General features: G+C 38.0%; 1 protein-coding gene across 1 annotated transcript in view; it reads right to left on the bottom strand.

Annotated features, from left to right (window-relative positions):
- Positions 1-21664, bottom strand: part of LOC126248845 (transcription elongation factor SPT6) — a 181317-nt gene extending 159653 nt beyond the window's left edge. Inside the window, exons 1-4 of the mRNA XM_049950270.1 lie at positions 21359-21664; positions 9773-9851; positions 5804-6012; positions 5609-5725 (exon numbers count right to left, since the gene is read on the bottom strand). Of these exons, the coding sequence (XP_049806227.1) occupies positions 5609-5725; positions 5804-6012; positions 9773-9851; positions 21359-21397 (444 nt within the window). The 5' untranslated portion in view covers positions 21398-21664. The remainder of the gene's footprint in view (positions 1-5608; positions 5726-5803; positions 6013-9772; positions 9852-21358) is intronic.
- Positions 21665-25953: the final 4289 nt, after the last annotated feature.

Genomic DNA, 25953 nt, shown 5'->3' with positions numbered 1-25953 from the left:
CTTCTAAAACCTGGTGAAACTGTGAATACTAATCGCTACAGACAACAAATGATCAATTTGAACTACACACTGATCGAAAAAAAGACCAGAATGGGCCAGAAGACATGGCAAAGTAATTTTTTTACACGACAATGCACCTGCACACAAAGCAAAACTGGTTCAGGATACAATCAAAACACTTGGCTGGGAGCTGCTACCCACCCGCCGTATTCACCAGACTTGGCCCCTTCCGACTACCATTTGTTTTCATCAATGGGACACACATTGGCTGAGGAACACTTCGATTCCTATGAAGAAGTCGAAAATTGGGTGTCTGATTGGTTTGCTTCAAAAGACGAACATTTCTATTGGCATGGTGTCCACAAATTGCCAGAAAGGTGGTCAAAATGTATAGAAAGCAATGGTCAGTACTTTGAATGAAATGTTTTTATTTTTCAATTCAAAATTAGTGTTTCATTTTCACAAAAAAACGCTCATTTCATACCGGTACACCTGGTATTTCCACTTTGAGGTGAAGTTATACAAACAAATCTGCTGCACACCCATGGGCATCTGCGTGCTACCCTCTTGTGCCGATCTTTTTATAGACCATCTGGAGAGAACTTTTCTAGCCTCCCAGAATACCAACCCCCTTGTCTGGTTCAGGTTCACTGATGACATCTTCATGATCTGGACTCAGGGCCAAGACACCCCATCCTCCTTCCTCCACAACATCAACACCCCTCTCATCCAATTTACCTGGTCCTCCTCAACCCAACATGCCACCTTCCTGGACATTGTTCTCCATCTCTCTAATGGCTTCATCCTCATCTCTGTCCATATTAAAACCACTACTAGGATCCTCTCCTTCTTGATGCAATCTTTTTACTTGTTCTGGAGGTATCCCTCCTTCCACCAGACTTTTCCTGTGAAATGATTGCTATTACATAGTAACAGGCTCTGGTAGGTTCACAAACATGGGTTTATTATTCCAATTACAAGTTTGTTTAACTTCTGACAACAATAACTTCCTAGAACAATAACAAGAACACACACTCATTCTGCTCCTGAGTCAAATACGGTTCTGTGTTATCTATAGGTCTCCCTAGTTACCAAGTCCCATGACCACAGAATGGCTGGAGCTCGATGGCACGCTTCACTGCTCTGCAGACACTGAGCCGCTGCCTGCTCTGACATCACAAGCAGTTGTCCCACACCCCCAGGATATCTCCAAAATAAATCAGCACACCAATCCAAACAGAACCTAATTTCATTTTACCTATAGCTCTTATTACTTAATCTTTTGAATTCAGCTCTCACCTTATATATATTTCTATAAACACAAACACACATGATCTCACAATCTCATTTCAGCAGTAAGGGTGCTTATCACCAACTCTCACTGATCACCACGAGCATTTGCACCCTTGTGCCACTAACCACCAACAGTACCTGTGTTTCAATTGCTGGAATCCCTTTCACACAAAAAATATCTCTCATACAGCCTGGCCACCCGTGAATGGCATATCTGGAGTGGTGAGAACTCCTTTGCCAAGTATGCTGAGTCTCACTAGGGCCTTCAGAGACAGGCAGTACACCCCATACCGAGTCCACAAACAGATTCCCATGCCATATCCTCCAACCACCACAAGAATCAGCTACAAAGGTGTGCCCCTCTCCCTGGTCATCCAATATCACCAAGGACTGGGAGAAATGAATCATATCCTTTGCCTGGGCTTTGATAATCTATCATCATGCCTAGATATTAAGATCCTTCCCGTTCCCCCTAAAGTGGTATTCCATCACCAACCTACACAACAGCTTTGTCCATCGCTACACCACTCCCAACCCCTTGCAACAGGGATCATATATCTGTGAAACACCAAGACACAAGACCTGCCCAATCTGCACACCCAGCACTTCCCCTTCCAGTCCTGTCACAGACTTATCCTACCCTATCAGAGACAGAGCCACCTGTGAAAGCAGCCATGTCATATTGCAAACCTGTAGCAATCACTGCACAGTATTTTTTTAATACTGGTATGACAATCAACCAGTTGTTTATCATAATGAATGGCCACAGCCAAACCATGCTAAAAAATGGCTGCTTCACAACCTGCACCACCTAGATTCTTCCCTCCAGCAATAATTTTTCTGAACTAAGCAGATAGGAATTACCCATGTAACACATCCTTTGCTCCTGTAATTCTCCTGGCCACAATCTCTGTTAAACCATTATCCTCACACCCTCTATCCTATAGTTTCCATTTCATCTGCTATGTAACCTTCATCATCCACTGCACTGTCTCAGGCACACATGCATCACATGCCCAGCTTGTGAACCTGTCACTCCTCCCTCCTACATTCCTAGCTGGTAAACCTCCTGCATCCCTCTGAGCCACTAGCTATCCATGCCTAATCCCTCACCCTGCTTCTCCCCCCTATCTCACAACCCCCACTCTCCCATTCCATCTTGGCCACCGGCAAAATGTAACCCCAGCACTTTGTGTCCAACCAGACAATACAAGACTGCAGGTGAGTGTGTGTGTGTGTGTGGGGGGGGGTTTGTACTCTAGCTCCAGACAGGATTTATTCGGAAAGCTGACGAGTTTCCTTCTGTCTGCGCCAGTCAACGACTCAACACTTAGCGCTGCCATTCGGTAAGTGGTCCCCTATGCTCCTAAATTATTTAGTTTCTATCAGAACATTCCCCCTATACTTAAACATCACACCACCTATTTATCTAGTCTCTCTCTCTCTCTCTCTCTCTCTCTCTCTCTCTCTCACACACACACACACACACACACACACACACACACACACACCTATGAGCTAATATAGTTTATGAGAAGTTCATCTACACCATACTATGCAAGCTACATGATAGTGTATGCTCCAGGGTATTTCTGGTACCACTAACTGATCCCCCTCCCAGTCTTTAATTTCTCAAATTTTCTCATCGTGGTCACCAACATTTATGTGAGGCACGGGAGAAAGTAATCCATTGTCGGATTCTTCTTGGAAATTGCTATCTCGAAATTTCAATAATAATCCTCTGCATGATGCATAATGCCTCTCTTTTAACAATGCCATGGCATAGTGGAGGGGGGGGGGGGGCTTTAAGAGTGCCGGGAGAGGTCTGGGAACGCAGTTGGCTCACAGTGGCAGTGGCAAGATGAAGTGAGTAAACTAAAGCTATCTGCAAACTGAAGGTTAGTCTGAAGACTGCAGTGACTTTCTAGATGTTCTCCTACCTGAGGCAGTATTTCCTTCCCCTGCTCTGACCACTGAACTGACTTCAGCCATTAACAGTGAGATCTACAGTTTGCGGACTATTAAATGATGGATGAGGAGGAGTGGGATGGTAGTGTGTGTGTGTGTGTGTGTGTGTGTGTGTGTGTGTGTGTGTGTGTGCGCGCGCGCGCTCAAATTCGGAAAAGAGTGAACCCTAGTGAGATTTTTCCTGAATTAATGAGTGTGCTTACATGCCACTGATCAATCATGTGCATGTGATTGGTTAACTTTTTTCATTTATACTCATTGTTTCCATCCTGGAATTTCTAGTATCAAACTAAATTCTTCTAAATTTCTATCTTTTTTCCATATCAGTCTATTAACTGACTAAATGCCTGCTTATTGTCTCATAACTTAAAAGTGGTTTCCACAGTTCCCAAAGGCAACTGGTAAAATCCAATTTTGACTTGCAAGTTTGAACAGTAACTAACTGGTTTTTCTGCTGTATAACAACAACACACAATTTCATAACAATGCTGCATACAAATAGTAGTAGATACGTATTGCTGGACACAGGGCTGCTGCAATAAAAAACGTACCACTTGACTACACAATGTCAATATTGATAGCACACAAGGGTTTCCACCCATGTGTAGGCTTATTATCCTTTCCAGTGTCAAACACTTACTGATTTACCTACTTGGCAAATCTTTTGTTCTTCCAACATTATCTTGAAGCCCACATCTCACACCCTCTATACAGGGTGTACATAAAGTCCAAAAACACATTCAATTATTTATTGCACAAAAACCAAACATTATACAGATATCATAAATGTCATTTTGAAGAGAAACCCTCAAAGTTTTTTCATGTATACCGCCACAGCGTAATTTGCCGAGTCAGCGCTAGCTGCAAACAAAGCGAGTTCAGGTGCGGAGCGAGCTTTAAGTGTGCTACATCTGTTCAACAGGAGCTTGACAAAAACAAGTGTGCTAAAGCTGTTTAAAGGATGTTTAGAACCAAGTACAGTAAGAAGCCACCAACAAGGAAGGCCATTTACCACTGGCACAACAAATTCATTACGATGGGTTGCTTGTGCCTGGTAACAAGAAGCAGATGTCCCAGTGGGAAAGAAGTGAATCTGGAGTGCATACGAGAGACATTCATAAGGAGTCCAAAGAAATCAATGTGTTGTGCATCCCATGAACTCTAAATGGCTCAGTGACAGTGTGGAAAGTCCTGCGACAGAAGCTGTCTATGAAACCATTCAAATTGGAGCTAGTGCGGAAGCTCAATGATGACGAAAAAGACAAGCGTTTTCAGTTCTGTTCGTAGTTGTGACAACTGAATGAGGATGGAGATGGCATTGCTGATCACTTAATTTTTAGCGATGAAGCCACCTTTCACATGAATAGGAAAGTGAACAGGCATAATTGTCAAATCTGAGGTACAAAGCATCCACACAAATGCACTGAATTTGAGCGTGATCGCCCAAAGGTAAATGTTTTTTGCGCCTTGTCACATCGAAAAGTGTACGGGCCATTCTTCTTCGCCGAGAACACTTTCACTGGATATTGCTACTTGGACATGTTGCAGCAATGGCTGACGCCTCAAATGCAATCTGACTCTCCGTTCATCTTTCAGCAGGATGGGGCTCCACCCTATTTTCATCGTGAAGTTTGTGGGTCCCTGAACACAGAGCTGCTGCATCGATTGATCAGCCGTGCTACAGAAGGGTACAGCTGTTTCAGGAAATGACCTCCCCAACCACCAGATCTCACTCCGTATGACTTTTTTCTGTGGGGGCACATTAAAGGTCTGGTGTATGTACCGCCTCTACCATGTGATGTAGCAGAGCTCCAGGAGAGAATACGGGAAGTGACTGACACAGTCGACGATGCCACGCTGGGACAGGTATGGCAAGAATTCGATTACCATATTGATGTCTGCCAGATCACTCATGGTTCACATATCAAATGTTTGTAAAACAACTTCCCGTTTTTCTCTTCAAAATGCAATACTTATGACATCTGTACAATGTTTAGTTCTTGTGCAATAAATAATTGAAAGCGTTCCCACACTTTATGTACATCCTGTATTTATATTCACTACTTGTTGTCAACTCATTCCATAGTTTCCGGGATATATGAATAGTTTATATGGTTATAGTCAACAAGACTATTCAGTCTTACAATGTTTCAACTCTTAAATGAGTATTCCCAGAATTAGTTTGTAATACCTCCAATTAACTCACAAACAAATTTGATAACTATCAATACAAAAAATTAAATATTGGCATTTCAAACAGACTTACCGATGAACAAACCTTTCCTTGATGAAAGGAGAGATACACTGATTTTAACAATTTAAATGTAAATTCACATAAAAAACTTACGTGGTCTGATCCTTCAAATAACTCATTTGCAATAGCATCTCTCTCGTCTTCATTTTGTTCTTCTTGCTCCTCTTCTGATTCTTCATCTTGAATTCTTTTTAAACGTTTGAAACGTTTCTAAAACCAAAGAACACGTAAGTACAGAAGAAGAAAGAGTCTACAAGACACTGAGGTTAATCTATAACTATCACTTACACGTCTTTCAACTTTTACTCCCAAGTTCTCCTCAATTAGATCATAATCTTCATCTTCAAGGCGATCATCATAGTCATCATCGTCATCATCATCCCGTTTCTTACGCTTTGTACTTCCACCTGATCCATCAGAATCTTCTCCATCACTTTCATCAATTGGTGCATCATCTATAAGATCCTTTAGCTCTTCTCGAAGCTTGTCCTCATCATCTGCAACATTAAATATTTAGTATTAGTTACATTTCAAAACCAACCCTTCCATATGCCACACAATCAAACCAATATTTTATCATATTATTTATTACCACAATAAAAAGCATCATGATCTAGTAACTTAACAACAATTGGCAAAAATTTATTTTTAGGTACCTTTGTACATATGCAAGAATATGGTAACTTTAGCGTGAAATTAGTTCATAATTATAACAATAATGGAAATTCCTAGCTGCAGCTATACATAAAATAAAGGCAACAACTGACCTATAGTGGACTGATGCGTGAAGCACAGTTAACACATACAGAAAACAGCATTCACACTACCTTTTGAGCACTAGCTCTTTTTCCAACTACAGTACACACATTCACGCGCACAACCACACAGACACCCAAACCACACTCCCGCCGATACTGTAAGACTCATTATTGAAAGCAGTTGCCTGAGCTCAAGGAGGTGGGGAGCAGGTAGGGAAGGACCCAAGGAGGGGATAGTGGGAAAGGGGCAGGTGTTTGGACAGATGACTTTCGCAGCTGCACAATATAACAAGAAAGGTACAGAAGGTACAACAAAAAAAAGGTTTAGGATGAAGGAGAGAGACAGGAGGAGGAAAAGGGAAGGGGGAGAGAAGGACAGAAAGGTGAAAATGAAGAGGATGAGAGGGAGGGTGGAGAGGAAGAGGAAGAGGAGGAAGAGGAGGAGGAGGAGGAGGAGGAGGAGGAGGAGGAGGGGCTAAAAAGGGAGGACTGGAGAGGAGGGGGAAGGAGAGGGGGACAGGGGGGGAGAGAGCACAAGTGCGGGAGGGAGGGAGGGAGGGAGGAGGGGGGGAGAGAATGCCCACAAAGGGGAGGTGGAGAGGGAGAGTGGTGGGAGTAGGCAGTGAGTGATCTGGACAGAGAAGGAGCAGTACAGACAAAAGAGAGACGGGATGTGATGGAAAGACAATTCCCATTTGCATACCTCAGAGAAACTTGTGCTGGAAAGGAATGGCCTTCACAGTAGAGCAGCTTTACTTCACAATTAATGCAATACTGGAAAGTCATGGGTAGAACACAAATAATGGAAGGAGTGAAGGTAACTATTTGCCAAACAGTTGAGGCTTTAAGTAGTTGACAGGCACGTAAACAAGGTTGAAATTTTCACTCATATTCTAGACAATGTCCTTCCTCAAAACTCATACACACCTGGCAACAATGTTGCCGACCATGTGAGTGAATGTGTGTTTTTTGTTAGCCTGTTAGCTCACTGGAAGACACCATCTGAGATCTTAGCAAAGACTTCAGTCATGTTTACGTGCCTGTCAACCACTCAACACTAACTATATTGTGAGTAGTTATCCTTCTTCCTTTAATGGTACTTATTGATTAGATATCCTAAAATAATGTTTTACATTCTACGTTAATGTGGTTGTTGAAATGAACACAGCTAAAGCTACTTTGACACAGAAGATAACGATTTAGTCACAGGATATGTGTGCACTTTGTAATACCTAAATCATATAGGGCTGCCACAAAAAAAGGGAAATCATTAAAGTATGAATATTAACTGTAAGCCTTGTAACTTAGGTAGAGATGAACAGTGTAAGCTGCTTTCGTCAATCCATTACCATGCCATGTGCACTAGGAAACTGCTGACTTCACACTCACTGATTGCGAAACGGTGGAAAAAGTGACACAGTCACATACCATCTGCAAGCAAACGGCCCTAAATGATGTGTATAGAGGCCAGAAGAGTTCCAGACAGCCTCGGATAGACGAGCCTGCAGCAGATACTATGTGAGTGGGCATGATACACAATTAAGCTTGTGTAGGACTTCCAAGCTTGCATGCACATACCTCTGGACTAGTGTTATTAGTTTCCATTGTACAATGGTCTACATGAATCTACATCTGTATGCCACTTTCACTGCGACAAGTACTTGAACCTAAGGGTTTGATTAGAGCAATATAATCTGACATTTCCATTGTTCATGGTTTGTAGACCATACATTGCTGTGTAAACCCGAATCTTAAAGTTAAGGGCCAGGATGGCCATTTGCTCCTGTAATTAACTAGGGAATCTAGTATGCCTCATCTATGTTTTACACTTACAGAATTTATAAAACTACTTCTGCATGTTCACTGGAAACACATGAAGAAGACATGAAAAGCAGGCCCGTAAGCTAACCCAGAGTCTTTTTTCCTCATCACCACTACATCTACGTCCTTAGCCTAACATCCAAGCCATTCTGTAATGTTCCCAAACACAGTGACCTGAAAAAATTCAGCTTGACTCCATCGCCATTTCACTTGTGTGTGCAACTGCCCATGTACTAAGAAATGGATGGCCTAAAATTTGGTGTCACCTCTGATCTGAATTTGAGCTTCTGAATAAGTATGTTCTGAGCTACACTGGGTTATGACAACTTACACACACAAAAATGGTGCAAATAAAGTTAATAAGCTACTTCATCCCGAAAGGAACTTCATTTGATCAATGCCAGCATCACTGCAGTATAGCAAAATTTCATATTAACAGCAAAATACCATTGTGTGGGTTAGAGTATATGTTGTGAACTGTCGTGAGAGGTTACAAGTCTTTGTATAGGTAGAGAGATGCATGATAGCTATGCATGGAAAAACTGAGTAGTGCTTCAGTTTCTAAATGTGTGATACATGTTAGCAATAGCTTATCATGAAATATATGAAGCACTGAAACACAGACAGGTTCACACGTGAGTGAAAATGTGAAATTCGGGACATGAGATGTTTGTGACGATGAAGACAACCGCAACAAGTGACAGGAACCAATGAAAGCAGTTGATTTAATGTTTACAAAGAATAGGCAAAGCACAACAATAAATCCTGCACTTTTGTAATAATGATGAAGTGAAAAAGATAACCATTTGAATTCAATAAATAAATTGTTTCTCAAAAATGAAGGTAACCATGTAGAAAAGTAATGGGAGGTACAATCATTAATATGCAAACATTAATTCCATTATTACTTCTATCAATTAGTATGCTGCTTTTCTATACATACAGAGGATCACAACTCATTTTCTGGACACCCTTTTAAGAAAGCGACTGAAAGAAATATGAACAGTAGCGTCACACAGACATCCTAAGTCTGAATCAATGTGTCTTCAGTCGAAAATATACCTGAGTTATAAGTCTGCAATCAGGGGAACAGAAAGACAAGACTTCTTGTTGAACTTCACATCCCAATTCAGGTCCTCAGTGATGACACTAGCTTATGGCCATTATCAATCACTATGTTCGAGTTAACTTGATAAAGGGAATTTCTTACACTGTAACCAATAGATGGAACTATTCAAGGGATTCTCCATATGGGTAGTCACAAAACCATTGTGATCAATTCACCTGCTTCAAATGACCAAGGAAAAAGATGTAAGAAAATAGTGTAATATAGCTGACACTTTAATAACTACTACACAATACTGAGAATTCCAATATGTTTGTCAACAGCTTTTAACTGGTTAGAAGTGTGATAAATATGATATCTGTGAACATAAAATCCTCAGATCCTGTGTTATTTTTTAAAATAAAAAGACAAAAGAGAAAAAAAATGGCAATGTTGCTATGGTAGGATTGGTAATTTCTTTCTCAGATTATGAAGCTGATTTTGCATGGTAAACACTTTAAGAATAATAAACTGTTATTTCCCATATGAAACCTACATAATTTTAAAAAAAGACTAAAATTATACAAGCTGTAAAGAATCAATATACATATATGGAGCATCCCAAAACATTACCTTCTTCTTCATCTTCATCATCACTGTCGACTGCCTTTGCACGTTTATTCTTTTTCCCGTATCCTTCGACTTCCTCATCCTGTTGAGCAACAAACTGAGATCACAAAAAGCTCACACATGAAAGCTTCATAGCAAATGGCTTAATTACAAGACTCAAGAAAAATAAAATACTTCAAATAAAAAATAAAGAGTCTTTCAAACCAAAGCTCTCTTTTCCATTAAAAAATGTGGGTCATATATGGCCAAATGAGAATGTAACAGTGCTACACTGTACCAGAGAATGTTTCTACCTTCCTTATCCAGCCGCAGACTGTGAGAAGAATAGTTGCTGATAATGCTCTGTACACACTTGGATGTGTATATATCTGCCCCCCCCCCCCCCCTTTTTCCTTCAATATGTAAGATATAGGCTGGAAGAACTAATAAATTTCTTGATAAATACTGGAAAAAACATGAGCTAATTTTGAGACCAAAGTTCTAAAAAATGCACAGCATCTTTGTTGTAGTGTCTTCTGCAAGAGGATGTTGAACCATTCTGTATGACCTCACTAACTAAACACACCCACTCTCTCTCTCTCATGTTAATCCTATTTCCTAAGTGTCCAGGACTGATGGAGAGTACTCTAGAAATGGCCAAAGCTTTTGTAAGTAATCTATTTTGTGTGTGAATTAACTTCTTTAGGATTGCTCTGTTAAGCCTCAGTCTAACAACTTCCATGCCAACAGAGAGACTGATAGTTTAGATCCATGTTAAATTACTACATGTACTAGCTACTTGATGATAGTGACTGATACCAGATATTGATAGCTGAGCATAAAGTAAAATTATACCACGTCTTTTATTGTATTAACATAGGTTATATTACAGTTATTAATGTTAAGAGTCAGACTGTCCATTTTTGCAACAAGTGCTGATCGTCTTCAAATCTACCTCCTTTTTGAAACAATTTTCTAATGACAAGATTTCCATGTGTAGTACTACACTCTCTACTAACAACCATAGGAAGCTAAAAATGTTGTCTGCCACATTGTTTATATATGTTGTGAACAGGTCACATGTTCTTGGGGTGCACAAATGCAACATTTGCTTTCAACAATGTCTCCCCATTTACACATGGTAATATTGTTTCTGCTCTCAGTTTTGCATCGTCACAATCTTCAATCTGAAGACTGGTTTAATGCAACTCTTCTCACTAGTCTATCCCGTGCAGGCCTCTACATCACTGTGTAACTACTGCCTTCACATCTGCTCACCTACGCTACAAGAATTCTACGCCAGGTGAGCGTGAAACAAAACTTCATTACTTTAATAGAAAGTGGTACAAGATACTGTTGAGTGAACTTTATTTGTATAGTTATCATATTTAAAGTTAGTTTTAAATGCTTACAAGAGCTAAAGCATACAAGAGTATGGGAAATATACAACAGCTTGCAGAGACTCAAGACCCAGCTATGGCCATGAAAATTAGCAAAGTAGTGCCTGACTGCGCTGAGTTGATAAATTTAATCAAAGCTCAGAGTGCAACTTTAAGTAAAGAACTAGGTTTGGTAAATTCGCAATTAAATGCTCAAAGTCTTAAGTTAAACTTACTACATCTGCAATTAAATACCCAGAGTGAGGCTTTAAATGCTCAGAGGGAAACTCAATACTCAAGCATCAAATTTAGGTTTGTCAAGCGCCACAGTAGACTCTCAAAGTAAAGAATTTAGTAATCTATGCGAATGCATGGGTGCTCTGAAGACTGAATTTGATGTTATAAGTACTAAAGTAGTGAATTTAAAAATAGATTTGAAGAACTATTTCACAAATTCTTTAACCACTCATACAAATCAAATGTTTGCTGACCTTAGTCAGAAACAGAATGACAATTTGCAAGATTTATCAAGAAGTTACAGCTGGACATGAGAAAAAATGTAACAATGTAGAATCCGAACTTATTGAAAAGTTAGGATCTTTTGAAAATGTGTACAATATTAAGTATAATGATGTAAGGCATGGGTTGTATACTTTGAAAGAGAGTGTAGAGAAGAAAAATGAATTAATGCTGATCATTCAGTTGCATATTACAGGTGTCAGCACACGAGTAGATAATGCAGAACGGAATTTCAACGTGAAAATAGCCAACTCTGATATTATAAATGTAATTAGTTTGGAGGAATAATTTGAAGAAATTATAGATTGAAAAGTTACCGAGAGAATAACACCCGGCAACATATCACCTATTCCTTCTTCCGAACTTAATGATACCAGGAAGTGTACGAACAACATGTGGAAAGAGATTAAGCTTATCCAAGATAAAGTAGAAAAAGGGTATTTTCACCTAACGTTGTATTATCTAGTGAAGCTGTGACTTATTTACAATGGGGAGCTAATTCAGGGTTATCTGGACAATTCCCTAAATTTAAGCCGGACGGAGATGTACATCCAACCCATTTCTTAAAAAGGTTTAACCAAGCATTACCAAAAAATTGGGAAGATTCTAAGAAGATCAAATTTTCTGTGGGGTATGTTTTTAGGAAGCCTCAGAATGGCGTACAGTGAATATTGATAATTTTTGCTCTTAGGAAGACTTTCAAAAGAAATTTAAAGACAATTACTGATCTGCCAGTGCACAAGAAAAGTTAATATCAGATCCATGGGACCCCAGGGACGTTAACATTCTGAGTTAACGGGCGGAGTGACAACCGTCGGATCCCGAGTTGTTTTCGGTGTTCCTTCCAAAATAGTTTTCCTGCACCAAATGCCTTTAAAATCGAAAACTATCCTATTATCTTATTGCTTAAAAAACTGAATATGACAATAAAATAGAGACCAACTTAAGAGAATCACAGAAAAAAGTGATATCTAGACAAAATAAACTAAATAAAGTAGTGTATTTGTAGAAAATGTAATATGATGTGACTAGCTGAACAACTGTTATACCGTAGTGTATAGCTTTTCTATTTTGTGTAGAGTATTTTATACCTTGTATGAGATGGGATATAGATGGGAGGGTTTGTATAAATTTTGAAAGGGGTGGGTATTGTAGCTAAAAAGCTTGATTTACAAGAACAGATAAATCATGACTAACACAAAACACACATCACACCTTTCAAACAACCCACACAAACAAGTGTGCCTGATTCTTCATTTGCCATTTCAATAGGGTTGCTAGGATTTCGTTTGGGGACCTCAAAGGGTTAAGGTGGGACAAGTCCGTTCTGTAGGAGATGATTAACACCAAACCTCTGGCGTCTCACTCACGTACCTGAGAGGTAGGGATACTGGGAAAGGGGGATGGGAAGGGTTTCCTGTCTTTGGGGCTATCTGCTTTGATCCTAGCAATCACATCTATTTTTTTCCTTTCTTACTTCTCATTTTGACGATCTGTCTATCTTTTCCCTACTTCCATATTCATAAACTTCTATCGCTGAAGTCCTTCCTTACTTCCATGGTTACTAATAACCTACATCTTATCTTTAGATAAGAAGGCTGAAGAATCAGACTACACAAACACACATCCACATAGACACAAATACACACTTCTACGCAATTATGAAATTATAAGAGACAAAGCCTGTTACAATGTGAGAACCGCCAGGTGTTGTAGAGGAAAAGGTGTGTACATAGGGAGTTATGCACACATATGTGGGGAGTTATGACGGTTCTACATCAAATATACATAAGGCTAGGTGCCCATACATAACGAACTACAAAATAATAATGAATAATGGATAAATAAGAAAAAGGCATGAGCAATGTCAGTGCAATAAAAACTCTGATGAATTGAAGAATAGTGGGGCGTAAGTAGTATATATAGACATAATATCTATTGAAAGTATAGAAGTTGATAAGTAGAGGAGGAATCTAGGGAGTGAATGATATATTAAAGAATGAATGCGAAGTTCAAGACATAAATCTATCTTTACCAGGAAATACTTAATTATAGTATACATAGACATGTATACTAGGGTAATGAACTGTGAGGCCTACTCAGAAAGGATAAGGGGGGTGTACCCGGCATTCACTAAGTATAAAGGGCAGACATACCTATGTGGAGATAGGATGATCTGTGACCTAAAAAATAGAGGTGTTTTGTAAGGGGCGTACCTACCAGAATGTAAACAGGAAGTGCTCTCATAAGGTCCACCTACAAGCGAAAGATTGTGCAAGAGAGGACAGAGAATTGTTAGTGAAATACATCGTTAACTGACAAAAAGGAAACTTTTATGTCTACTCATTTTATAAGTAGAAAGGCTTAAAAGTTCCTGTACCTAGCGCTACTCGACGGAGAAGAAGTCGATAGATTTTCAAGCAGCTGAATATCCCGTAAAGAAGAGGGGCTGCAAAATTCCAAGTAAGTCACCTCATAAAGAAGTGGAATGTGGTTTGGGGAAATAAATCAGTATAACCCACACTCACACTTTAAGTCATCAGAACATTAGAATATCTTTAGTAGATTTCTTAATTTACTGAGAATGGGAGTGAGAGAGAAGGAAAGGAGACCAAGGGTAGCCAGGGGCATGTCCCATTTACCCATCACTGCAAACCAGTATATGGGACATATCAAAGGCAAAGCTTGAAAATTAGCCACATGGAAGGCAACTTGCTTCTTCTGTTATGTAGGCAACACATTTGGAACTTGGCCACATGGGGAAGAACAACTAGAAGATTTCCTACATTTAAATTCAATACATCCCAACATACCTTTCATAATGGAAGTGGAAACAGCTATTTCTGATTATGTTGCTTAATGATGAATGCAGAAAGAAGACTGGGACAAAACATTTGCTATAAATCCACTTACACCAACCTCTACCTGTATGCTGACTGTCATTACTACCCAGAACAGAGAAGTGGTGTTCTCAAGGCATTGGTACAAAGGTTTCATACTCTGTCAATTTCTGAAAACTTAGCAGCTGAAATAGTCCATCTAAAAACAGGATCCTGCAGCAATGGTTACACAGAACAGCATCAGTTGACCGTGGGACACAACACAGGAGGCGGCAAAGAAGTCACAAGCAATAGCCTTCCTTCCACACACTGGAGCTCTGTCCATGACAATCAAATATATTATCAAAAAGTAAAAGGAGCAAGGAAGATTCCACATACCAGACATGATTAAATCATTCCTGGGCAGCATAAAAGACAATTCAGGCTTCCGCAGGTTGAAAGAGTACCAGACCCATTGTCAGTGTGGTTTATCATACATAAGCCAAGCTGTCAGAACCACGGAAGAACTCTACACTGAACATCAACAGCACACATGCTTAGCGCAACAGTGCACGACGGCACTCATAGAGTATCATTTAGAAATGAGATAGTCATGAATTTTAACCAAATTATAATACTGACATGGACTTCCATCTTCCAGGATTCCACTAAAATAGAATCTTTTGCAATTAAAATCGTATAGTTCCTATTAATCATCACTCGTGGTACTGCCACAGTAAAACCTGAGATACTACATTAGACATTACATTGAACAATAAGAACAGAATCCAGGGCATGCAAATAGAAAAACAAAGGTCAAACAATGTGATGGACAAAGTTATGCTGAGGATATTGGACACAATGTCAGTGAGCCATGCTGGACACTCAAGTGCAGACTGGGTAACGAATGCCTGGCAATTCAACAGCACCTGCAGGTATAAATAATAGCCATAGCAGCCTCCTGGTGTAAGTATATTAGTGCACTTAATTTTGAGAATTCTATAGATGAAATACCATGCATGACGATGATTTGCATGAGAAATTTTCCCTTGCGATACATGTCAGAAAAAATAAGTTTCATGGGTCAAGAGGAATGTTTGGTATGAGTCATCGATTTTGGTTATGGTGGCAGACCGATGTGTAGCTTAGCCCATTTGAAAAAATTGACAGTAACATAACATTATAGTCACCGTATTATTAAGGCTTTTGTCACGTTTCCTACGTCACTGGTCAACGCTGATGACTTGTACGCAAAAATCCTCTATGTTCGAATCATAATGTAAATTAACTGCTAGTGCAGGCAGCACAACAGGGATAGGAGAGCTACCATACATTTGAAAAATATCCATAATATCAAAACTACAGACATAATGAAGTGATGCACAGGACCACATTTACAAGAGTGTGTTCCGTATTAGTACTACCTAACAGCATCTGTTTTTAACAAAATGTTCACACATCTTCAACTGGAAATTTCTAGGTGCCTTTAAATGATCTGATTACTCATTTGCCACAATGACAACATTCTTTTCGCACCATGTGAGTTATATACATAAATGTCTCACAAAAAGACACAGTATTGACAATTTAATTTTCACACCTGTTTATAATTAGGCCAACTTTATCATCAGACAAAGGTGCTGACCTTGAAGCATCAAAATAATACGTACAATACTACATTTCTAAATAAATAATAAAATTCTAAAGACTACATGAATATATGGATTGTTTCTGTGCAGGTGGGGACATTTTCATTAGAGCACGTATGCTTCCCAACAGAAGTAAAAACGGAAAACATATTCTAGCCCCCCCCCCCCCCCAATAACATGTTTTACTTGTGTGTAAATACACATGGTTAGCATTTTGCCACACAGTTTGTGCCTGTTTGCCATCAGGCTGATGTGGTGGGTATGGTTTCAGTCCATGCAAATTACACATTTTAAGAGTAATAGACAAATATGAAAAATATTTCACTAATTCTGTGACTTGTTGACATACATAACACACGTGTACTTTTAGAATCTCTACTGTTCCACAGAGTAAGCAAGAGGAGGATAATATTAACCCGTTGACTATAAACTAATTTTCTGCAGTCAACACAGAATCATTGAATCAAAATATTACTTCCAATCTACAGGCTAATTTGACATGATCCACAAACAAAATGACCAACATTACATAGCCAGGAACTTTGTAATTACATGAAAAACATACTATAACATTTATACAGTAAGAAATTGGTTCTTGCACCATAATGGTCTGTACATAATTGCACACAAGACAGTAAAAGTGCACTTTGAGAGTCAGTGGCTTTTGCATTACATGCAGTAGTAGGTAGCTGTATTCATGGTGAATAATGGTAAGTGAACACGACAAATAATGAGCATAGTATACAATGAGTCTGATGATTAGATAAGATGGCAGAACTAATGAGAAAATAGAATTCGATAAGTCGCCCTGACATGTAATGGAACATAGTGTGCGGAATTTTGTATAAAAGAAAATATTATGTAAAAGTGAAACTTCAGTTTTAAGTTCCTGTGTGACCACAACTTCAGAAATTGGGACATTTCAAATTTCCTCCGGTCACATTTGTTGGCATCATCAACTCACAACCAAATTATAACACTGAAATAAGAAACAGTATCCCAACAAATTCTGCCTTATTCTTAGAAACACACAATACAATAAATACATAAGAAATTCAGTTGGCTAACCAACTTTATAAGCCATTATAGCCAGATAAATAAATGTAAATCTCACATTAACAAAAATTCATCAATTCGCATTTTCACTGACAAGTCACTGGATTTAGTGCTCCTCTATACCACTACCCAAGGAAAAAGAATTGCCAACAGCATCACACAGCAGAAGAGCAACCAACACTGTTACACGCAATGGTAACACAATGTGTCATAGTGTTACAGCAGTCTTCAGCATCTCTAGAGAAATTTCTCTCCACCTTTCACAACTGTGTCTTATTGGACACCATACAATGTAATTTCAACACAAAAAGGAACATAGTACCTATAACAAGGGTAATTAACTAGGCTACAAAAAAAGTATCATTAAAATGTCATACGACCAGCCCTTACAGGAAATAGAGGAGGGGAAGGGGGGCTACCGATAAATTGAGAAAATAAGTCACAAATAGGTGAAATTAATAAAACAACAGTGTTGTTGTTGTGGTCTTCAGTCCCAAGACTGGCTTGATGCTGCTCTCCATGCTACTCTATCCTGTGCAAGCTTCATCATCTCCAAGTAACTACTGCAACCTACGTCCTTCTACATTTGCTTACTGTGTTGGTCTCCTCTACAGTTTTTAACCCCCCCCCCCTCCCCCGCTTCCCTCCAGTACTAAATTGGTGATCCCTTTATGCCCCAGAATGTGTCTTACCAACTGATCCATTCTTCTAGTCAAGTTGTGCCACAAATTTCTATTCTCCTCAATTCTATTCAGTGCCTGATCAGCATTCTTCTGCAGTGCCACATTTGAAAAGCTTCTATTGTCTTCTTGTCCAAACTGTCAATTGTCCATGTTTCATTTACATACATGGCTACACACCATATTTATACTTTCAAAAAGAACTTCCTGACACTTAAACCTATACTTGTTGTTAACAAATTGCTTTTTTTTCACAAATGCTTTTCTTACCATTGCCAGCCTACATTTTATATCCTCCCTACTTCAACCATCATCAGTTATTTTGCTTCCCAAACAGCAAAACTCATATACTACTTTAAGTGCCTCCTTTCCTAACCTAATTCCCTCAGCATCACCTCTACATCTACAAAGATATTCTGCAAGCCACCATACTCCATTATCCTTGTTTTGTTTATGCTCATCTTACATCCTCTTTTCAAGACACTGTCCACTCTATTCAACTGCTTTTCCAAGTTCTTTGCTGTCTTTAACAGAATTACAATGTCATCAGCAAACCTCAAAGCTTTTTATTTTTTCTCCCTAGACTTTTAATTCCTACTCCAATTTTATCTTTTGTTTCATTTACTGTCTGCTTAATATACATACTGAATAACATTGGGGATAGGCTACAACGCTGTCTCACTCACTTCTCAACCACTGCTTCCCTTTTGTGTCTTTCGACTCTTTTCTTGTTTCTGTACAAATTATAATTAGCTTTTTGCATCCTGCATTTTACCCCTGCCACCTTTAGAATTTGAAAGAGTGTATGCCATTCAACATTGTCAAAAGCTTTTTCCAAATCTACAAATGCTATAAACGTCTTTCAGTGCTTTGTCAAATTCCTCCCGGAGTATTTCTCACTTCTCATCTTCATCTACGTCCTCTTCCATATCCATAATACTGCACTCAAGTACATCTCCCTTGTATAGACACACTATGGGTCCTTTCAACTTTCTGCTTTCCCTTTTGTGCTTAGGATTGGTTTTCCATCTGAGCTCTTGATATTCTTATAGGTGGTTCTCTTTTTTCTACAGGTCTCCTCAATTTTCCTGATAGCAGCATCTATCTTACTCCTAGTGATATATACTTCTACATCTTTACATTTGTCCTCTAGCCATTCCTGCTTAGCCATCTTGCACTTCCTGTCAATCTCATTTTTAGAAGTTTGTATTCCATTTTGCCTGCTTCATTTATTGTTTTTTATATTTTCTCCTTTCATCAATTAAATTCAATATATCTTGCGTCAACCAAGGATTTCTACTATCCCTCGTCTTTTTACCTATTTGATGTCTGCTGCCTTTACTGTTTCATCTCTCAAAGCTACCCATTCTTCTTCCATTTTATTCCTTTCCCCTGTTCTTGTCAATAGTTACCTACTGCTCCCTTTGAAACTCTCTACAACCTCTGGTTGTTTCAGTTTATCCAGATCCATCTCCTTAAAATCCTGCCTTTCTGCAGTTTCTTCAGTTTTAATCTGTAGTTCATAATCAATAAATCATGGCCAGAGTCCACATCTGCCCCTAGAAACGTCCTACAATTTAAAACCTGATTTCGAATTCTCTGTCTTATCATTATATAATCAATCTGAAACCTTTTGATGTCTCCAGGTCTCTTCCATGTATACAAGCTTCCGGCATGATTCGTAAAGCAAGCATTAGCAATGATTAAATTATGCTCTGTGCAAAATTCTACCAGGTGGCTTTGTCTTTCATTTCTTTGCCCCAGTCCATATTCACCTGTTACTTTCCCTTCTCTTACTTTTCTTACTATTGAATTCTAGTCCCCCATGACTATTAAATTTTCGTCTCACGCAACTATCTCAATAACTTCTATTATCTCACCATAAATTGCTTCAACCTCATCCTGTATATTACGTAGTTATCAGTGACATAATACACATTCAATATGAGGTTAGTTCAACTTCTTCCAAGACAACTCTCACAAGCAAATTCTGCTATTAAACTGAAACAATTCTAGAGATGATTTAAGTAACACATTAGAAAATAAACTGACTTGGTGTTTCAGTGGTTAATTCTTTTGACTGTATGAATCACAACACATTTTTACAGAAACAGAAAGCATATTATTAATTATGTTTGGCAGCTTCTTCAGTTAAAAAAAACCATGAACAGAATGTGTACAAACCACTGCCTACTACCAGATGGTTAGATATTTGTTTCCCACAGATGCTAGAAGATGATAGTGTCATTCAAATGTTTAGCCAGAATACTATTTACACTTTGCTTCTAAAGGATTACAACTTGGATTTGCTTAAATAACATAGGCCTATTGCAACTAAGTGAGGATCACATCCCAAAATTTTCAGCTGGAAAGTGTTCAGCTGGAGACATACCAAAATGCTGCTCATAAACTCAACAATAACCTCATTAAATATCCTAAGGAACACAGTTAAATAAATTGTATTGAGCCATACAGACAATAAAAACATATGCACATTTTACACTGTATACCAATGCATCATAGTCTACATATGTCACAGTGAATTAAGCACTTAGATTTGCTTGTGTGTCTACAGTATTCTCTTAGTTGATACGACAAATGTCATCATCCAAGTCACTGACATAAACGGTGAAGATAGTATAAATAAGCAAAATACCAACAGAAAAACTGTATTTGTTAGGTAACGGCCAATTTCTACTCTGTAATTGGGCACTGAAACTATTATTGTTACCAGTTGTCCATGGGAATTTCAAATAACAAATAACTACAATGGCAAGCCAAAATGAAGATAGCTATGCAATGATTTGAACTCTATTACCAATTAACGTCAGGTAACAAAACATGCTGCCCTTTGCCATTTTTTACATTTTTCATTGTATTTCCACACGGATAGGGAGAACTGATGCTGCACTTAATTTTATTCGCCCAATCCCACACAACCTGGGAATAGGGAAACGGAAACTTTCCAAAATTAATGGTTGCATGCAGATGACCAACTATTTTTAATTTATTTGAGGTACAAATAAAAATATAAAAATAAATATCTGTGTTTATTGCAAAAACCTACCACATGCCTACTTAATATGTTAGTTACTGTGCAAACTTTTGCACAAATTCTAGGGAACCGAAATCCAAATGAAAAATATTTGCAAGTTTATCAAATACCAGCAACCCTGATATGTTTACATCGCTATACACATAATCAGCTGTAACTCTCATAGAAGATAAAAAATAAATTTGATGATCTCAGCATCATTCCTTCTCAATTTGGGATACTGATACGACCACTGATAAAATTCAACACAAAAAATATTCCTGTATTAGTGCATGGAATTTAAACCTAAATATCTCAATAATTAGGTCCAAAGGAAATAAAATTGGATAACGCTTCCTCACTCTGATAAATAAGCGTATTGTCATTCATTCTCCACGTGAACGACAGGTGAATAACTGTATACCGCACATAAACACATAATTGCAAAAAAAAAAAAATAAATGTTTCTTTTACCTCACTTTCTTCCGCTTCGGAGTCGAGAAAGTCAGCCATAACTCTGAAGGGAGAGTCTCAAGAAGTGGCGAGGAACAATTCTTTATCTTCAAAACAGTTTTTCCTACGTGGTACGCTACTTTATGTTCCAAGGAAAGAAAAGGGTGGCAGACGATTGTAGGTTTATTACGGGTGGGAGAGAATATTTTATATTTGTTTATGAACTTTCATTCTACCACATTAATACTGGCTCCAATATTAATATGGACAAAACATTAATCCATATTTACATTAGAGCCTCCATTTAACACAAATATAACATGGCTGCCAAATGACAGATTCTTTTTGCAAAGATTTTAAATATCACATTGTGAGTGGAATATCTTACAAGGTAACATCAAGTCAAAGAAAATGCAGATGAGAATTTAAATTGTTTGTTGTCTTATTCGATAAATATATAAGAAATACCTATTACACAAAAATTTCTAAGTAACACAGAGATTCGTAATTTTATACACATTTTATACATTGACGTCGTGACAGTATTGTGACACTATTTGACGTGGAAGATTTGACTATAAGGAAGAGTTTCAATAGACTAATGAATATACCAGGTTTTGTCAAATAAATTTATCATAGAATTAAGTGTGCTCAGAGTAATTTAATTTTTCATCGTCAGTCATTTAACACCCACTGTTCGATAAAGGTATCTTCAACGATTTTCCGTTTGTTATGGTTTTTAGCTACAGAGCTACAAGTTGTTTTTGCATGTGTTCTAATTTAATCTTCCCTATCAACAATTAACCTATCGTCACGGTCGTTATCTGGATAGTGGAATCCGACAAATTACTTCCATGATCCATCAAGTTAGTGACCAACAAGCTTATCTACATTTCTCGCTGAGAAACCCTCAGTCGTTGAGGGGTTGTATTTGCAGCGAACCGTTGCCTCAATTAAGAATTGGAATTACAGATAGTTTGTAAAATTTCCTTTTTAGTTAAATCACTGGAAACCTCGACGTAACGCACCGTAGCCCATCAGTTAAGATATTCAGCGGCTCCAGGAGGGAGCCTTAGCCAGGCAGTTACATAGAAGAAACTGTACTCGACGAGACTCACAGAAACAGCGTTTGCATTTCTTGTTTGCCCATCCACATCAGTTAGTGGTTCAGGTTACACTTCTCGGTTTGTCCCACATAAACATTGACGGCTGTTGTTGTAGACCACGATCAAGACAAAATCGTTAACAGGCTTAAGAAGGCAAACTACCTACTTAAGTCACTGTACTGGCATCAAACTGGATAACGCTCTACTACGTTCAAATTGCAGCAGATCAGGTCTACAGCTGATACTTCAGTTTAACAGAAAAACCAAGGAAGAGACGTATTCACAAACGAACTTCAGGTAGATGAAATGTTGGTTTTTACTACCAATCAGTAGCAAACGATTTTCTCTAAAGAATAACAAAATGGGCTAAGAGAAATTTCCATCTAGATAAGGCTCCAACTAAAAAGAGACTATGGGACGAATTTAATGGATAGACCAGAACTATTATACAAATCAGATTTTTACAAGAAACATAACATGCAAGTTGCAGACTAGTATCCACACTGCTAGATGATAACCAAGCATCGACTCATGAAATGAGCCCAAAGACTGAGAGAGAAAGGTGTGCCATGGAGATGCAATAGGCAGTTTAATGTAGCCACAAGCAGGTACAAGACCAAATCTTGCGTAACCAACTGGGGAACTGAATCGGTATACTCCATTGGCGAAATATAAAAATAACCCTACGATATGTCAAGGAAACTAAGGATTTCGAACTGAAATTTTGTAAAGGATACACTGATGTTTACTGGACTGGAAACAACACAAATAGGTAATTAACCATTGATTTCTTGTTTATGGCACAGTGTCTACAGTTTCACGGAACACAGAAACACAATCAACAATAGCACCCTCAGTGAAAGAAACAGAATTCATGACATTAATTTTTGTCTGTCACGAAGTAATCTGACTGCAACGACTTTAAACACGTTAAAATAATGTATGACAACGAAGGTACAATTGATCTATTGGGATAAATGAGTACAAAGACAGCATTAAACACATTAATCTGTAGTATATTTTTGCAGGAGTGGCGCAAAATTTAAAGAAACAAATTATAGTGGATGCCATGAGGATGCTGCTACCAAGTCCCATTGATTATCAACCAACAATAAAAGAGTGAATTGCAGAGAGGTGATGATTGTACTTCGGGTGCTGAAAAAAATTACGAATTAATATCCATGCCTATATTGAAAGCTGATATTTAACACTGTTATGATGGCTGTTGGTTACATTTATGTATAGCTATTGTATAAATTAATTGTAATTACATCATAATAATGCACAGAAGATATGAAATGTGTGTAGTTGCAAGTAAAATTTGAGAAACATATATAGCTGTGAAGGAAAATCACAGTAGAGTTCAGCTATATATTGGCCAAACAGCAGGAACAGAAAATGGAGTTTAAGGCATTGCGGTAGCCAACTGGATGTAAAACTTCAGGTGTACATCACCTCTGGTCTTTTCTACTCAGCAAGACGATATTCAACTCCTGTGTGGTATATCAAGTTTATGTGAACCAGTGAGTCTTTTCAGATCATCACCAGTTAAATTCATCATCATCACCAATGAGAACAAGCCAAAACAAAATTCTTTGGCTTAAACGATTAAATGGTCTTGCAAATGAAATCCGATATGCTAATAACATGTATATTAAGCTTATTTCATTTTAATTTTTTAGAAACTAAACACATTGATAACTGTTCTATTGCAGTAATCCTTACTTTAATTTTGTGCTATGTGCTTATACTAATGTTACCAATCGAAAAACATATTGCTGACAGTGGAACTGCTAGTATATTATGTATATAACATCATACTACTCATGCATTGCAGGCTAACACCGGTTGCGATAGCTTACTGGAGACCCATTAAGGTTTCTCCCATTCATAGGCTATTGCATCATTGTTCATTTTAAACTGTTGTTGATTAGTTACAATAATTTTCATAAGGGTATAAATGTACTGCGAAGCTGTAGTCAGAGTCCCAACTCCTCATACAATGTCTGGAACATGATCATGGGTGAGCAGCGAATATTATTCCTACAGCATGTTTTTGAGCATGTTCCTTAAACATAAGTTACATACAACATTATGCCATATGGCATCTAATAAATGAAAATATAGAAAATATGTCAAATTACACATTTGTTCATCTCTGAGACTTGCAAAGATTCTAAGTACAAATATGGCTGTACTAAGTTGCTCTAGGCGCTCCAAAATGTGCTTTTTACTCTTTAAATTCTCATCAATATGAACACCTAAGAATTTGGAAGTTTCCACCTTATTTATTATTTCCTCACCATGTGCTACACGTATCATTGGTTTAGTATTCCTAAAGGTGCAGAACTGAATGTGTTGTATCTTTTTAAAATTGAAGAAGACACCATCTTCAGAAGATAGTACATTATGCTTTTAAAAATATTGTTTTCCACTTTTTCTGTTTCTTTGTGTAAGCTTGGATTGATTACAATACTAGTGGCATCTACAAAAATTAATTCTGTACTTATGTATTAGATGGAAGATCTTTTACATATCTGAGGAACACAAGTGGGCATAACACTGAGCCTTGGAGAACTCCATACATGATTTCCTCCAGTCAGAGATCAACTTTTTGTGTAGAGGAAATGTTTCTAAATTCTAAGCTATTATTCTATCATAATGCTGCCACATAGAATTCGGAATCAAGGACCAGTTAAGAGAGCAGCATTTTCATCAAGTCCTAACACATCACATTCAAAGCATATTTATTGATATATGATTGTACTCTTGAAACTGAGTAATTCCGTTTATTGCTCCCTGTAAAATTATCGTTTCCCTAACACAGAACCAGTTTATACAAAATTTACAAGTTTTCAAGAACTCTATTAAAACCAAAGTTAAAAGAATCATGTGTGTAAGTCAACTGAGACCGCTACTGTACACATAAATGCTGTCTGTTGATGAAACGAAAGTTGTTATGAACAAACTGTAGCAGTGGACAAACGGAATAGGGATGTATGGGTGCCTACGGTATGATGTAACCATGTGAAGCAAGCGCTAAAGTAGCTTCAAATAGTAAAACACTGGTATTGATTGGCAAACTAATTTTTCATCTCATGACTTCTTTTGGGAGAACCCAATTATCAAATTTTGGCATAAAACGTAGGATATAAGACAAGAAATTAAAAGGAGTACATTGCAACAACCCAGTCACAGCAGAGAATATCCCTATTAAAAGTGATATAGAGTGTCTTGTCACTTACTACTCCACAACATCATCAGTGCTCGACTAATGTAGAACATTAAACATTGTACACACAAAATAATATCGACAATGTGTTGCATTAGAGAAAGTAATGGCTATGACGAAATTGTCATGTGATAGATGTTTACTAAAGACTATCATATTTTTTAGATTAAATATATCAGAAAAATTACTAATAAAGGCATAAAAATGTTTGACAACCCATAGTACTCTAAAATTCCCGGGATTTGGGGATAGAAAAGAAGCATACTCTTCAAATTTCA

Source organism: Schistocerca nitens, chromosome 1 (genome assembly GCF_023898315.1).
Source record: "Schistocerca nitens isolate TAMUIC-IGC-003100 chromosome 1, iqSchNite1.1, whole genome shotgun sequence".
Lineage (NCBI taxonomy): Eukaryota > Metazoa > Arthropoda > Insecta > Orthoptera > Acrididae > Schistocerca > Schistocerca nitens.
This window is presented reverse-complemented; position numbering and strand designations above follow the sequence as displayed.